General features: G+C 60.5%; 1 protein-coding gene across 7 annotated transcripts in view; it reads right to left on the bottom strand.

Annotated features, from left to right (window-relative positions):
• TOM1L2 (target of myb1 like 2 membrane trafficking protein) overlaps positions 1-13,193 on the bottom strand; it is an 84,160-nt gene that overhangs the window by 13,071 nt on the left and 57,896 nt on the right. For 4 of the 7 annotated variants that reach the window (XM_081218107.1, XM_081218109.1, XM_081218108.1 and 1 more), the window contains exons 7-12: positions 12,785-12,901; positions 8,042-8,175; positions 6,064-6,112; positions 5,639-5,762; positions 3,947-4,064; positions 2,484-2,559 (exon numbers count right to left, since the gene is read on the bottom strand). In XM_081218107.1, coding sequence (XP_081074233.1) covers positions 2,484-2,559; positions 3,947-4,064; positions 5,639-5,762; positions 6,064-6,112; positions 8,042-8,175; positions 12,785-12,901 — 618 coding nt within the window. Of the gene's footprint in view, positions 1-425; positions 492-2,483; positions 2,560-3,946; positions 4,065-5,638; positions 5,763-6,063; positions 6,113-8,041; positions 8,176-12,784; positions 12,902-13,193 lie in introns of all 7 variants that reach the window. The other 3 variants (XM_081218104.1, XM_081218106.1, XM_081218105.1) reach the window with 2 other exon arrangements.

The following is a 13,193-nucleotide window of genomic DNA, read 5'->3' as shown; positions in this document are numbered from 1 at the left end:
TTTCTTTAGGAGGTCTCATATCCTTCCGGGGGACACAGTGGGCACAAACAATTACAGGACGAGACCCCATCGGCCTAGATTGCCACATTCACAGGCTGGGCGGAGTTCTCTGCCCAGTCAGATGCTTTGAGCCTGTCCTCTCAGAAACATCCCCTCCCAAGCACAGGCCACAGTAACTTGTGCTCATCCTGGAAAAGTGAATACTGCCCAGAGCTCCAGAAACGGTAAAAGGAGGGAAAGGGCCCTCCCCTCACTCCTGCAAACGCCCGGACCTCCACAGAAAACCAGAGATGGAGTTTCTGGGGCTGGAAGTCTGCGGCTTAAGGAGACAGACAGGAGGGGAAGACTGGGCACCCGCGAGAAGACAGAGGGAAGCGCCGGGGGTGGTGGTGACAAGGGGCTCAGCGCGGCTGGTGACCTCTCACCATTCCTTGGGCTATGAGCCAGCTGTCTATGGGCTCCAGGTCAGAGTCCCCACCTTTACCTCTCTTCTGGGCCGAGGACAGAAAAGTCCCAGAAAGGAAAGTCACAGCAAGACCCGTGGTAAAGAAGGCAATAGCACATGTCATGGAAACAGAAAAGCCACTGTCAGAGCTGGTCCCCTGTCACCTGAGGAGCTGGGACCCAGCGGCCCACCCCCGCCAAACATGCCCTTACCTCCTGGATAAAAGAAGAGGCGTTTAGTAACAGGGACCCCAAGAGGGTAACACCCACTTGAACCCCTGTTCCCGCGCCCCTGGGAAACCTCCTGGGGCCGCAGAAGGCCGCCCGGGGCTGCCCTCCTCCTGGGCTCTCAGGGTCACCGAGGGGCGGCTCCACAGAACCAGTTTTTGCACAATCATCTCTACTTTCTTCTTACTTATTATCTTTTTCCTCAGTTACCTGTGCGTTCTTTTTCCAAACTCTTAATGTGAATGATGAATTTGGGGATATTGCCTTTTCTAAATGATAAAAGTATTTAAAGTTAGAGCTACTGATTTGGTTGTATTGTGAAGGTGTGGCTACACAGGTTTTTCTCCTTTACTGTGTTCTTAATTTCTCCCTTGGCCCAGGTTTCATTTCCAGGGCAGCATTGTTTAGGATATGGAACAACATAACCCGAAGTACAGGCCTGAAGATGCATATACGTGTGTGTGCGCACAGATGCAAAGACACACCCACAGACAGGCACACACACACACACACACACACACACACACACACGGCCCACACGAACCCTGCTCCCTGCATCACCCCATCAAGCAGGGCACACGAGAAGCAGCCTGCCTGCTGCAGGCGGAAACGTTGAAAAGAGGAGGCAGGCCAGGCACCCCGGGTGAAGGGCAGGGAGCTGGCTGCATTCCTGTGCTTGGACTCTGGGCACTGGCAGAGACAGCGGCAGAGAAGGGCACTCCTGGCCTCGGTGGGGCAGGCCCTGGAGGCAGAGTGGAGAGCTGATCAGGCCGGCCTGGCCAGCTGGGCCAGGAGGAGGGGCCGGCCTTACTGGCTCCCTGGTGCCCTGAGTTGGGGCCGGGGGGGCCGTCCTCAGCAACACGACCACTGGGCCACCGAACAGTCCTGGCCTCAGGGGTTCTGCGGGGGGCGGGGCACTGAGAGCCGCAGCCTGGGTGGCTCTTCTGCGCCCCCGGGTGGCCGGTGCTGAGGGACGCACGGCCCTCACCAAGCTGGCTGAGCCGGGAGGGACATGGGGACCAGGGCACGAGCTTTCTCGGGGACGCCAGGCCTCAGCACTGCCGCCTGCCCGGGCCACTTGGACAGGGGCTGCGGGAGGCCAAGGGCTGGTGTTTGGGAAGCCAGGCTCCCCTCCAGTGGACAGATGAGCGCTGCCCCTTTGTAGCCCTGGATGGGGCGGGCCGGGGGGCAGCTGTTCTGGGGCCACTGTCCCCCCAACGCCCCCCGCACACACACATTCATTCGCTCGCGGCCACACACATTTCTCAGTTAGGCGAGAAGCATGAAGGCACAAACCTTTTCCTTTGGGGCCCTGCGATCTCCCAGAAATCACAGAAGCCCCTCCTCCACCAACGAGCACCTCTGCCCTCAGTGCTGCTCCCCCCCTCCAGCCCCTTCTGACGGCAGGCCTGCAGGGACAGGCCCAGGCCACCGTTTCCCTTCTGTCAGAGCGCCGCCCACCCCAGGGCACTGCAACCTTTGGGGAGAGACCCTCTCTGGCCACAAGAGCCCTGCGCCCTGAGAGCTCAGAGCCACCACGGGGGAGAGCAGGGGCTCCCCATCAGATCTCCCCGGGGTGCAGCCCCGCCCAAGGCTGCTCGCGGGGTGCCCTCCGCACATCTCTGCCTCTCTGGGCCTGTCTCCTCCTGGGTGTCCTGACACGGGCATCCCCACAGGTGGGGGGCACTCAGGAGCTGACATGGCTCACCCCAGTCTGCCCTCTGCACCGCCAGCTCTGCCTAACTCTCCAGCTGGCTTCACCAGACGGCCCCGCTTTCCCCCCAGGCAGAAAATCAGGGAGAGAGACCTACCACTTCGGGGTTCTGTTTCCGACCGTCTACCGCAGAAGCAAGTACTCCGACGGCCTGGGGGTCCTCGTAGGTGGCCCTGGGGACGAAGCAGCACAAGCAGAGTGGTCACGGGGGACGGACAGGTGGTGACCCGCAATCACCCTCCATCTTCAGCACCTTCCTCACGAGTACTCAGAGGCCTCAGCATTTAGGTCGTGGTCTGGCCGCAGCTGAAGCCAGGAGGCCAAGGTTCAAGCCCAGCCCAGCCACTCACTCCCTCTGGGGTCTGGGACTCTGTACCACCTCCATTTCCCTCTGTTAAGTAACACTAGGAGGGAGGCATTTGTAAAGCTCAGGACAGCGTGTCAGAGGGCCCTGAACTGCTTAGAGGGAGAGGCTAGACAGAGGCAAAGGGGTCATAATTCTCATTTTAAAAGCAGCGGCCTTGGCTTCCCTGGTGGCGCAGTGGTTAAGAATCCTCCTGCCAATGCAGGGAACACGGGTTCGAGTCCTGGTCCAGAAAGATCCCACATGCCATGAAGCAACTAAGCCCGTGCGCCACAGCTACTGAGCCTGCGCTCTAGAGCCCTCGAGCCACAGCTACTGAGCCTGCATGCTGCAACTACTGAAGCCCGCACGCCCTAGAGCCCGTGCTCCGCAGCAAGAGAAGCACCGCAACGAGAAGCCCATGCACCGCAACGAAGAGTAGCCCCAGCTCGCTGCAACTAGAGAAAGCCCGTGCGCAGCAACGAAGACCCAACACAGCCAAAATAAATAAATAAATAAAATAAAATAAATAATAAAAAAGCAGCAGCCTCAGTGGCATCTGACAAGGAAGGTGGTCTCCCAGTCTGGGGTGAGGGTCTGTCACTCATTACGGGGTTGTCTTCTTCTGCTCCCCGACTTCTTCTGCTGTATCCATTTTGAAAGCAGCTAAAAGGTGCCTGGGGCCCTGGGCTTCTGGTCAACCTGCTGAGTGAGTCCTGAGTACGGGACTCAAAGAGCTGGATGCGTCAAGATGCTGGGTCCCGGGGAGGTGGTCAAAGGCTGAACAGAAAGCTCAAAGCAGGTTCCAGGGAGATGCAGGGGGCTGTGTGTTTTGGAATCAACTCCCCTAATTCCACAGGGCTCATCTTGGCCAGAGCCACCGTCAGGAAAGACGCTGCTCGCACCCCAGGGGCGAGGAACCAACTCGGTGCCTGCCTGCCCCACCCCGTGCCCCCAGCTCCTGCTACAGACGAAGTTTCTGAGGCAGCAGCAGCGCGGGGGCAGGGAGAGCAGGGGAGCAGACGGGAGGACCCCGCACAGCCGCCCGGCTCGGGGTGCTGGCCCTCAACAGCTGTGTCTACCGCCAGGTCCCGGCAACCGGAGTGGAAAGGCCTGGCCCCAGTGAATAAAAGGCCCCTTTGTGCTGGCCATGGGCCCAGGCCGGGGTCGGCCCCGCCCAGCGTCCTCTGAGAGCCACCAGGAGGGTCCCCACTTACGTCTTGCGCTGCTCAGCCGAGGAGCTCCCTCTGGTCTGGGTGAACATGTCAAAGCCGTCCCGGGGGTGACACTGCTGGAGTGAGCTCAGGGTGCCACTGACGCTCTCCGCGCCCAGGTCTGTGCAACAGAACAGAGGAGGGGTGGGCGACAATAAATGTGGGCCTGACCTTGGGAAGAAGTCACCTGGCAGGCTGAAGTCCTGCGGGGGGCAGAAGGGAGCGAGAACAGCCCCCGACCCCCCCAGGTCGCTCCCGAATGAGGGCGAGCGGCGAGCAGGTGGGCCGTGCAGGCTCCTGCCCGCACCAGGGCGCCCCTGGGAGCCGGTCACAGAGGCCACGGGCCAACGTCACTTACGTGACAAGTATTTCGTAGGTGCCCGCACGGCCAGAGCTCGACCCTGACTGGACCACAGTGGCTCTGGCGCAGTTCCTGGCCTCAATGGGGTACACAGAGTAGGGGGACAGACAGCAGCACAGAATTAGGTGGAGATATGGGCGGGGGACCAGAAACTGCCACAGGAGCAGGAGGGGGGCTGGGCGGCGGGCAGAGGGGGTGACGCGGGAAGGGTGCTGGCGGAGAGACGAGGCTGCTGAAGAGGCTCACACGCAGGCAAAGGAGTCGATGGGGAAACACTAGACCTTTTTAAAGCAGGGGCAGCAGAATCCAATCTGAATTTTAGGTATTAAGCCTGGTGGCCACATGCTGGGTGGACTGAAGGCAGAGAAAGAGAAACAGTGGTGGGCTTCCCTGGTGGCGCAGTGGTTGAGAGTCCGCCTGCCGATGCAGGGGACACGGGTTCAGGCCCCGGTCCGGGAAGATCCCACATGCCGCGGAGCAGCTGGGCCCGTGAGCCATGGCCGCTGAGCCTGCGCGTCCGGAGCCTGTGCTCCGCAACAGGAGAGGCCACAACAGTGAGAGGCCCGCGTACCACAAAAAAAAAAAGAGAAACAGTGGCTACAGATACATGATATGTCGAGAAGCCAGAATTACAGCAACTGCCAGGGCACTAAGTAAAAGCTTGATTCAGCTGAAATGAGATGAAGGTACAAAGATAAATATTAAGAAAACAAAAGCACAGGGTGGCAGACAGCATTTTGAGAGGGCCGTGCTGACTGGTTATGTAATACTGTGACTTCCTCTGTCCTAGACTGGGCTCATCCAGCCCGGGTGGGGCATCCAGAGTCACGGACACACATTAAACTGAACAAACTGTGAAAAAATGGCATCTTTTGTTTTAGGTTTCAGAGGATGGCGCACTCTCGCTGATGTTAGGTCAAGGAGAGCAAAACCCTTCCCCTTGGCAAGCCCAGGGCAGACATCAGCGATAAGCCACGGACTCTTCCAAGCCCCGACGTGGCCCCAGCATCCTTCCTGGGCCTACGTGCCAAGCACCCAAGGAGTTGACACCTATTTGCTACCCTTGGCCTAGTTGATGTTGAGAAGGAAATCACTCCAGCCATAGAGAATATGCCACATACAACACAGCAGCCACCTTTCTTCAAAAAGCCAACAGCTTCCAGTCCCTTGGACCACGCCGCACCCCTGCTTTCCAACACGGGTTCAAACTCTAAGTTTAGGGAACAAGCCTTAAGCTGAAGTGGCACAGCAGGACCCAGGCACACGCTGTTCCACGGGTCCCCCACAAGGCCGGCGGGGGACGGGGGGGCGGGAGGTAGGTCCAGGACACTCACCCAAGCCCGCGAGCTGGGAGGAGAGGGAAGACGGGGGCACCGTGCCCCCCACGGTCGGGCTCACCACGGCTGGAGACCCCGGGCCCAGGTCGATGAGGTTGTCCTCTGTCACTTCGCTCAGCACCTGCCGGGCAGGAGGTGGGCTGAGCCCCAGCCTACGTGCTGGGTCCCGAGGGGAAAGCTGGCAGGTACCACCCAGGGTTCTGGGTGGGCTGTTGTGAGTTACCCCCTCCGCCCCTCCCCCACCTAAGGGACAGCGAGGTCCCGGGGGCTTCTTTGCCCCCTCCCGCCAGGGATGTGCCTACTGGCACCTCCTCAGAGCCCACCCACCGGAGCTTGCTCTCCCACTGCCCGACTATTTTAACCCCAGGAGATCCTAGGTTTCCCGGCCTCCAGAAAGGTGAGAATTCTGAAGGAGTACTCACTCCATTACTGGCATTTTGAACGGATCGGCCTGACCTGTATCGTTCGAACCTAACGGGGAAAGGAAAGTGGAGTAAGGAGAGGGAGTGCCCAAGACACGGCATCGCGAAGCCCACTGGCCTGGGAAGCTCGCGGGGCCCGCGGGCCGGGAGGCCAGCAGAGACCCAGGCTCTGGGGAAGGAGAACCACCAGCCCATTTGGGGGGCCAGGGAGTGGACAACCCCCAACACAACTTCGCCCTTCCTGCTGCTGCATGGGGCTCCCCCGAGTGGGAATCAGCCTCCCAGCCTCCCCAAGGGCACTGCAGGTATGGGCTGGAACATGCAGGAGGCCATCATAAGCACCCCCAGGGCTCCTCTGGGCCCTGCAGGGGAGGCTGGGTCAGCCACCTTCCCTGGGGGCGCCTCAGATCCAGAGGAGAACGGCAGTCCCTCCCTGTTGGACAGCTCTGTGGCGGAGTGACCAGCCGAAGGGCTAACTTGCTAGGGGAAGGGGTGGGGCCCAAGGCCGGGCACGTGGAGGAGGAGGGCAGGCACAGGCCCCAGCAGCTGCGGGAGGGTCGGTCAGCCAGGGCCCCCGCCCACTGGCCGCAGCCTGGCCGAGGACAGAATCTCCTCTCCAGCACCCAGGTCATTCTCTATCAGGTGGGGACCAGCATGGCAGCCCCAGACGCCACAGGCTAAGAGGCCGCCAAGAGACTTCTCCAGCTGGGGATTTGCTGAGATTCCCTGCTCCACGTCGGTCTCCCCATGTGCTGGGGTCAGCACCTGGTGAGCAGGGATCCCCGGGGGGACAACCTGGTCAGGCCACCCGTGGGACGCGGTTTATCCTCAGTGGTCGACAAGGACAGAAATATGAACCCCCCTGAGATTCCCATGCGGGAGCACCTTCCCACGCCCATGCTGACCATCAGTCCTAGCAAAGGCTCTCTGGCCGGAAGGGCACCTCAGGGCTGCCGGCCCCAGGCTTTGCCTCTGAATTGCTGGCACCCTGTGCCAGAAAGGGCTGAGATGGGTTTAACAGGTGAAAAGCTCAGCCTGTTTACAGTGGAGACCCTGGCACCGCAGGGCAGGAACCCGGGGCTCTGGGGCCGGGAGTTGAGACCCCCGGCTCTGTTCCTGCACTCCCATGGCATAGGGGGCCCCAGACGGGCCCACATTCCTCTTGTGGAGGGCTCGTCATCTGTCGGGTGGACACAGGGCCACCCACCGCTGCTGCCATGGTCGAAGGTGAGACACAGCCCAGAGCTGTGGCAACCACAGCAAAATCACCCTCTAAGGCCCAGATGCAAGCATCTGTCACCTGGACCCTACGTGATGCCAGGTCATCAGACCACAAGTCAGCAGCCCGGGGCCCAGGCCTCATCCTTAGGAGCAGAAGGCTGGCCAGGCCAAGGCGCTTTCTGGGGCAGCCCCGTCAGAGCCCCGTATGGGAACCCGCTCGCCACTTCCCTGCCTGCTCGACACTGCCTGGATCACTCACCTTTCTCTCTGGGGGACAGCTCTGGGAAGGCAAAAGAATATGCACGTTTGTTACCTCAAATCCGAAAATGATTTGGAAAAACGGAAATGCGTGTCTCTCCCAGCACTCACACCTGCCTGCTTCCGCACTCCACACACCCTGGCGGTGGCAAAGGAAGGGAAAATCTCTTTTTTTAAAAATGGGAAAGAGGAAATCTTTTTTTTCCCTGGTAGAGATTTCTCCCCCTTAATCCTTTTCAGATTCAGAGGATCTTCAAAGGAGCAGGTGCAGGAGCGCAGGGTCCCCGAGCCCCATCCTCCCTCCTGGGCTGGGGTGACAGGGGCCAGCTCAAGGCTCGTGAAGGGCAGTGCCTGACTCCGCGGCACGTTCCTGCCGCTGGCTCCCAGGAGAACAAGCAGCACTTCCCCGTCATGGGAACAGGTCGGCATGTCCGAGGAGTATTTTCCGCCTCTACTCTGCACGCCCCCACCCCCACCCCCATGCCGGCTCCCACCTCACCTCTCGTATCGGAGGAAGACGTTGTTGAGGTCATCGTTGACATGCAGCAGCTCCTCGGTGACCTCCTCGTTGCACACGCGGGAGATGAGCTCCACGACGCGCTGCTGCATGGCGCGGCAGGTCCTGTGCAGCTCCTGGGGACACAGGTCTGGCTACCGCGGGTGCCCCTTGTTCACACTCTACTTGCTTTGCAAAGACGTGTGCCAGTTCGTAAAGCCACATAGGCCCAGGCTTGTCCACAAAGCCGGGCGTGTGCGGGAGGCCAGGTGGACCCCCGCCCTGCCCACCAGGCGGTGCCTCTTGATGGACAAACGTCCTAGTGCACACTCTGCTGTGCGCAGAGAACGGGTTTGCACAAACCGTCCGGAAAATCTAATGTGATTCTCTGCAGGTGCTTGTTCTCTTCAACAGACCATGCCAGACACCACCCTATCACTTGGGACAGGATGCCCCATCCTGTGTGTGTCACCATGCATCTCACCTGCCAAGACTCCCTGTGCGCTGTGAACACACCCTGAGCCTGCACCGCCGCCCCAGACTGCCTAGAGCACCCCGGGCTCCCCTTCACCTCCAGCAGGCGAAGACTGGTTCCCAACCACCCCAGACGGCGAAGCACCCCAAGAGGAGGCTTCACGGAGGCGCCGCCAGCCCAAGGAGAACCAGCCCCTCAGCAGGCTGCAGGGAGCGTCTCAAGCACCTAGCACACACGCCCGAAGCACCAGCAGCACCCGCAGGGAGAGGCCAGGGCTGGATTCAATCTCCCCCCAGAGCCCAGCCCCTGCTGGGTGTGGCGGCCAAGGCAGCAGCAAGCAGACCTGACCATCAGCTGTCTGGGGGTCCAGCGCCCTGGGCTCGGCTCTCCCAGGGTGGGATGGGGGTGCTGGGAAGAGGTGAAGCTCTGCCGATGGTGCTGGTCACCACCACGGAAGCCAGGGTGGCTCTGCTCTCATCTGTTCGGACACTGATAGGTCTCTGTAGAGTTTCACTCATGGAGGAGGTGTTCCATCACTTTGCAGAACGTTTGGGAAGTGCTAGGTGGTTTCTGGGGCCTCGCCTGGAGGAGGGATGAGACCCGAGGCCGTGCACTGGGGTCTGGCTCCCGTGGCCTTCAGCTGGGGCAGAGGGGGGCAGGACATCCCCTATCCGCTGGCAGGGCCTCGCGTGCTCTACGCGTGCCTGGGTTGGCACCCAGGGACCCCCACGGAGCTTCGCCTAAACACGGCCCGGATCAGGGGTCTCCAGGGGTCTCTGCAGAGAGAAAGTTTCACCTTCTCCTTGCTTCAACCTTTTAAGTTACTGTCTTAAAAAAATTAAACAGGAAGAAACGAGAAGAGATTGCACGGGAGAGGAGGACCAGAGCATGAAGATCTGTGCCACCATAGACACCTGCTGGTTGCCTGCGGGCCCTCCACATGGTCACCAGCAGGCAGACCCTACCTGCCTCCAAACCACCTGGACAGGCACCTTCTTCTGGTCCTGAGCCACAGACAGCCAAAGCCTGCCCAGCTTGCCCTTCCCGCCTGGCAACAGCTGGGACAGGAACTTCCTAAATGCGGACGGTCTCAGTCTGGCCTCTGGGGTCTGGTTCTCAACAGAGGGGAGGGCGGCTGGTCACTGCTCTTGGTGCAAAAGCCCTCCATCCACCAGAAGACTTTGTAATATGTCCCTTTTCTGTCTAATTCATCCCAATGCCTGTATCTTTTCTTCAAGGGACATTCTCCTCCCCACCTTGCAAAACAATCTTTTAATCATCTTCTGGGTCTCCTCTGAACCCGCCGGGAGTAAGGCCCTGAAGATCTGCTTTCTACAGCTGCAAAGGAAACAGGAGGGAGACACAGTCTTTGTTGAAGAGAAAGGGGGAAATAATGAAGCTGAACACATAGAATAAACTAGATTTCTCTAGAGAAAATGGTCCTGGCCCTCCTGGTTTTTGTTGAAATGAGAGGCAAGAATCGAGAGGGGCTAAACCATCTGCTACTTGAAGACACAATGTGGGATGGGCCTCCTTCGTCAGCTGAGGGATGGCGGTGAAGGATGCCCATCCTGGGCGTCACTGGATTAATCACGCGTTATCACTAACTGCAGACAGAGCTGGAGAGGCTGATCTGGGGGCGGCGGGGGCACGGCCGCCGGCATCGGGATCTTTAAAGATTCCCAAGGCCGGACTCCCAGGCGCAGCCAAGGGCATAAGCTCCAGCAGACAGAGATGCAGAGTCTCAGGACAGGGAAGACGCGGCTGGAGAGCCCGTGAGGGAGGGAGACGGAGGCTGCAGGTTCCCCGGTGCTGCCCCCTGCTCAGAACCACCAGGCCACCCGAGGGAGGGCGGCCGACAGCCTGCAAGCATGGAAGGACCTGCTACGTGAGGGAGGAACTTGTGTCTGCTCCAGCAGGTGGAGCAGACAGACTGGGGCTGCAGGCTCGGTGTGGACGGGCTTCAATCAGCTGCTTCCCAGCCGGCCAACGGGGAGAGTTTACTCCAGGCTCCGAGTCACCTGGCTCAGCAGCGGCCAGGCCCAGAGGTGAAGCCAGGGATCCCTAAGCCGCGGCTCTTCCTGCCCTGTCGTGCTGCTTCCCAAAGTCTATCCAGGTCATGTGTTTGGAGGCGGAAGTGCCTCCCCGGCCTGTCGCTGAGGATTTTCAGAAACAAGGCAGCACCAGGCATGCTGCCGGCAAGGGGAAACAGCACAGGGTGGGGCTGGACAAGCCGCCTCCCAGGTCTCTCCCAGCCCAGAGAGGGAAGCTGTTGTGCTCCCTCCGGGGCCCCGCCTCCCCTCGCCCACCCTGCCTGAGTTTTCTGCCACTCTGTGGGCCGCGGGTGAGGCCACACCTGCAAGTCCTGTGCAAAGCACAGGAAGCCATCCGGACGCAGCTGGCCAGGATGCTGGTCGGCCGCAGCGGCGCACCCTCGCCGACACCTCCCGTTTCCCTCTTCCCATTTCCTCCCAGCAGTTTACACTCAAATCCGCAGCAGCTTCTGTGGGCATGAACACTTGGCCTGGTGACAAATGCATTTATTTCCACTTTGAGCTCTGGGTAGCTTCTGCCCTGAGCAATCTGGCCACCCTCCAGCTCGAGTGAGGGGTCCCTGGGCACAGTCTGATCCCACCCCTTTCCAAGCAGACCGTGGCACTTTCCCACGTGCAGCCCCGACCCCTGGGAGACCCTGCCCGGCTGGCTCAAGGAGCGAGGCCAGCGGCCAGGACAGCCGTGTCTGCTCACAGAGCTGCCGGCTCCCAAGTCTCTCGTGCCGAAAGGACAGCCTCCCACTGGCACCCAGAACCATTCTCTCTGTTTGACTTATAAGATAGCAGCGAGGTCAGTAGGCTTGGAGTTGGAACAAGACAGAGGGAAGGGAAACGTCATGGGAAGCAACCTATTTTTGAAAACTGTGAGCTGACGCCAGGAGATCAGGTTCTGTTTGTCTTGGCTGATGGGCTTGTTTAAACACGCAGAGGTGTGTGCTGTCTGGTTGGCCCTGGCTGTCCGCAGGGCTGGCTTTGTTCTGCTACGCCTGCTACCAGGAACTCAGCTCTGTCCACCGCAAACCCCTGTCAGCAAGAATTCTGGTGCTGACACAGCACAAAGCTGCCTCAAGAGGCCCCTCAGTTCCTGCACTGTTCCTGGACTGATCTCAGTTTCCTGCACCTTGGGTAACGCCTGGAAGAACCCCGCAGACCGCGCGCGGATGGAGGCCGAAGCGGCACTGATGGCACGCCTGGAGCTGGACTGCTGTGGGCACTGGTCGCTCGGCGTCCAGAGCAGCCGGCGGGCCCAGGCCCAGGTAGGTAGGCTGCCTGCTGTGAGATCCTCCAGAGCAGGGACCACAGCCCGCACCCTGGGCTGGTCTCCCCCACCCACACCCTCACCCCCTTAGGGGCTGGAAGGGGGCACAGCAAGCAGCTGCTTGGGACCAGGCCACCCGGGAAGCATGCCCTCCTGGAGGACAGCAGCCAGTGTGGCCCTCAGGAGACCAAGACCGGCCGCCCCGAGGGGCAGGCGTGGGAGGTGCTCGCCGCTGGCCCTCACATTTCACAGCGTCCTCTCCACCCTCCGGGAGGTGCTGCTTCTGCGGGCGGGGCCGCTGCCACTTCCCACCAATGCCAGAGTCTCTGAGACGGTATCAGGAGAGCTGGGCACCAGCTCTGGGCCTGGAGGATCTGGGGTAGGAACCCTGCAGGCCAGCTCTGCTCCTGGACCCCTTTCCGCCTGGCTCCCAGACCTGCAGGTGGCCAGTGAGCCACAGAGCCTCTGGAGCCAGGACGTGGGCCACCCCGGCCGGGGACCCTCAGCTTCACCCCAGAAGTCTCAGAAGTGGCTCCCACGAGCAGAAACAGCTAGCGGTCCCTGCATGTTTGTGACGTCATGTTGGGTGAACAAAGTGACACATAAAATCATACACCTGGTATCATCTCAACCCCATCTGAAATAAACATGGAAAAAATGTCTGAAAGAAAATACATCAGAACAGCGACAGTGCTTATCTGCAGATGCTGGGGTTAAAGAAAACTATTTTCTTCTTTGTACTTCCTTTTTCTTTCGATGGGCACGTATTTTGCAACTGGCATTTTACAATGAGGAAAAAACGTTTTTAAGGAGGATGAAGAAGAGAGCACCTGGGACTGGCCTCTGACTGCCTCCGGGACGCGTGGGCTGGACACGGGCCTCCTCGGACTCGGTCCCTCTAGAGGACCGGCCCCGAACCCCATCCCGCCCCGGTGTGTCCCTGGCCCAGAGGCCCTCACCTGCAGCAGCTCCAGGTCGGACGAGTCCTCCTGCCCGGGGACCATCTCCGTTAGCATCTCGGACATGACCTTTGTGTTTCCCCGAACAACGTCCAGTTCGCTCCGCAGCCTGGCGATCTGTGGGGACCGGGGGAGGCGGGGGGACAGGGTCAGTGAGCCTGCACCAGGTGGACGCGGCCTGGCTCCGTCTGCGTCTGCGCACGGTGGGGCGCTGGCAGCTGGCAGCTGGGGGCCCCGGGATGTGGGGGCAGTGCTGGGTCGGAGCGCGGGGGGAGGGGGCCGAGCGGGGCCTGCAGGGGAAGTGAGCCTCTCAGGCCCCGTTTCTGCTCCTTCACGTGGTGGAGAGCATGGCCCACAGGTCCCTGCGCTCTGGGGTCCTCGACTAGGAACCTCACAGTTGCAGGCTCTG

Source organism: Mesoplodon bidens (assembly GCF_964165515.1).
Source record: "Mesoplodon bidens genome assembly, chromosome: 19".
NCBI classification, from domain to species: Eukaryota; Metazoa; Chordata; class Mammalia; order Artiodactyla; family Ziphiidae; genus Mesoplodon; species Mesoplodon bidens.
This window is presented reverse-complemented; position numbering and strand designations above follow the sequence as displayed.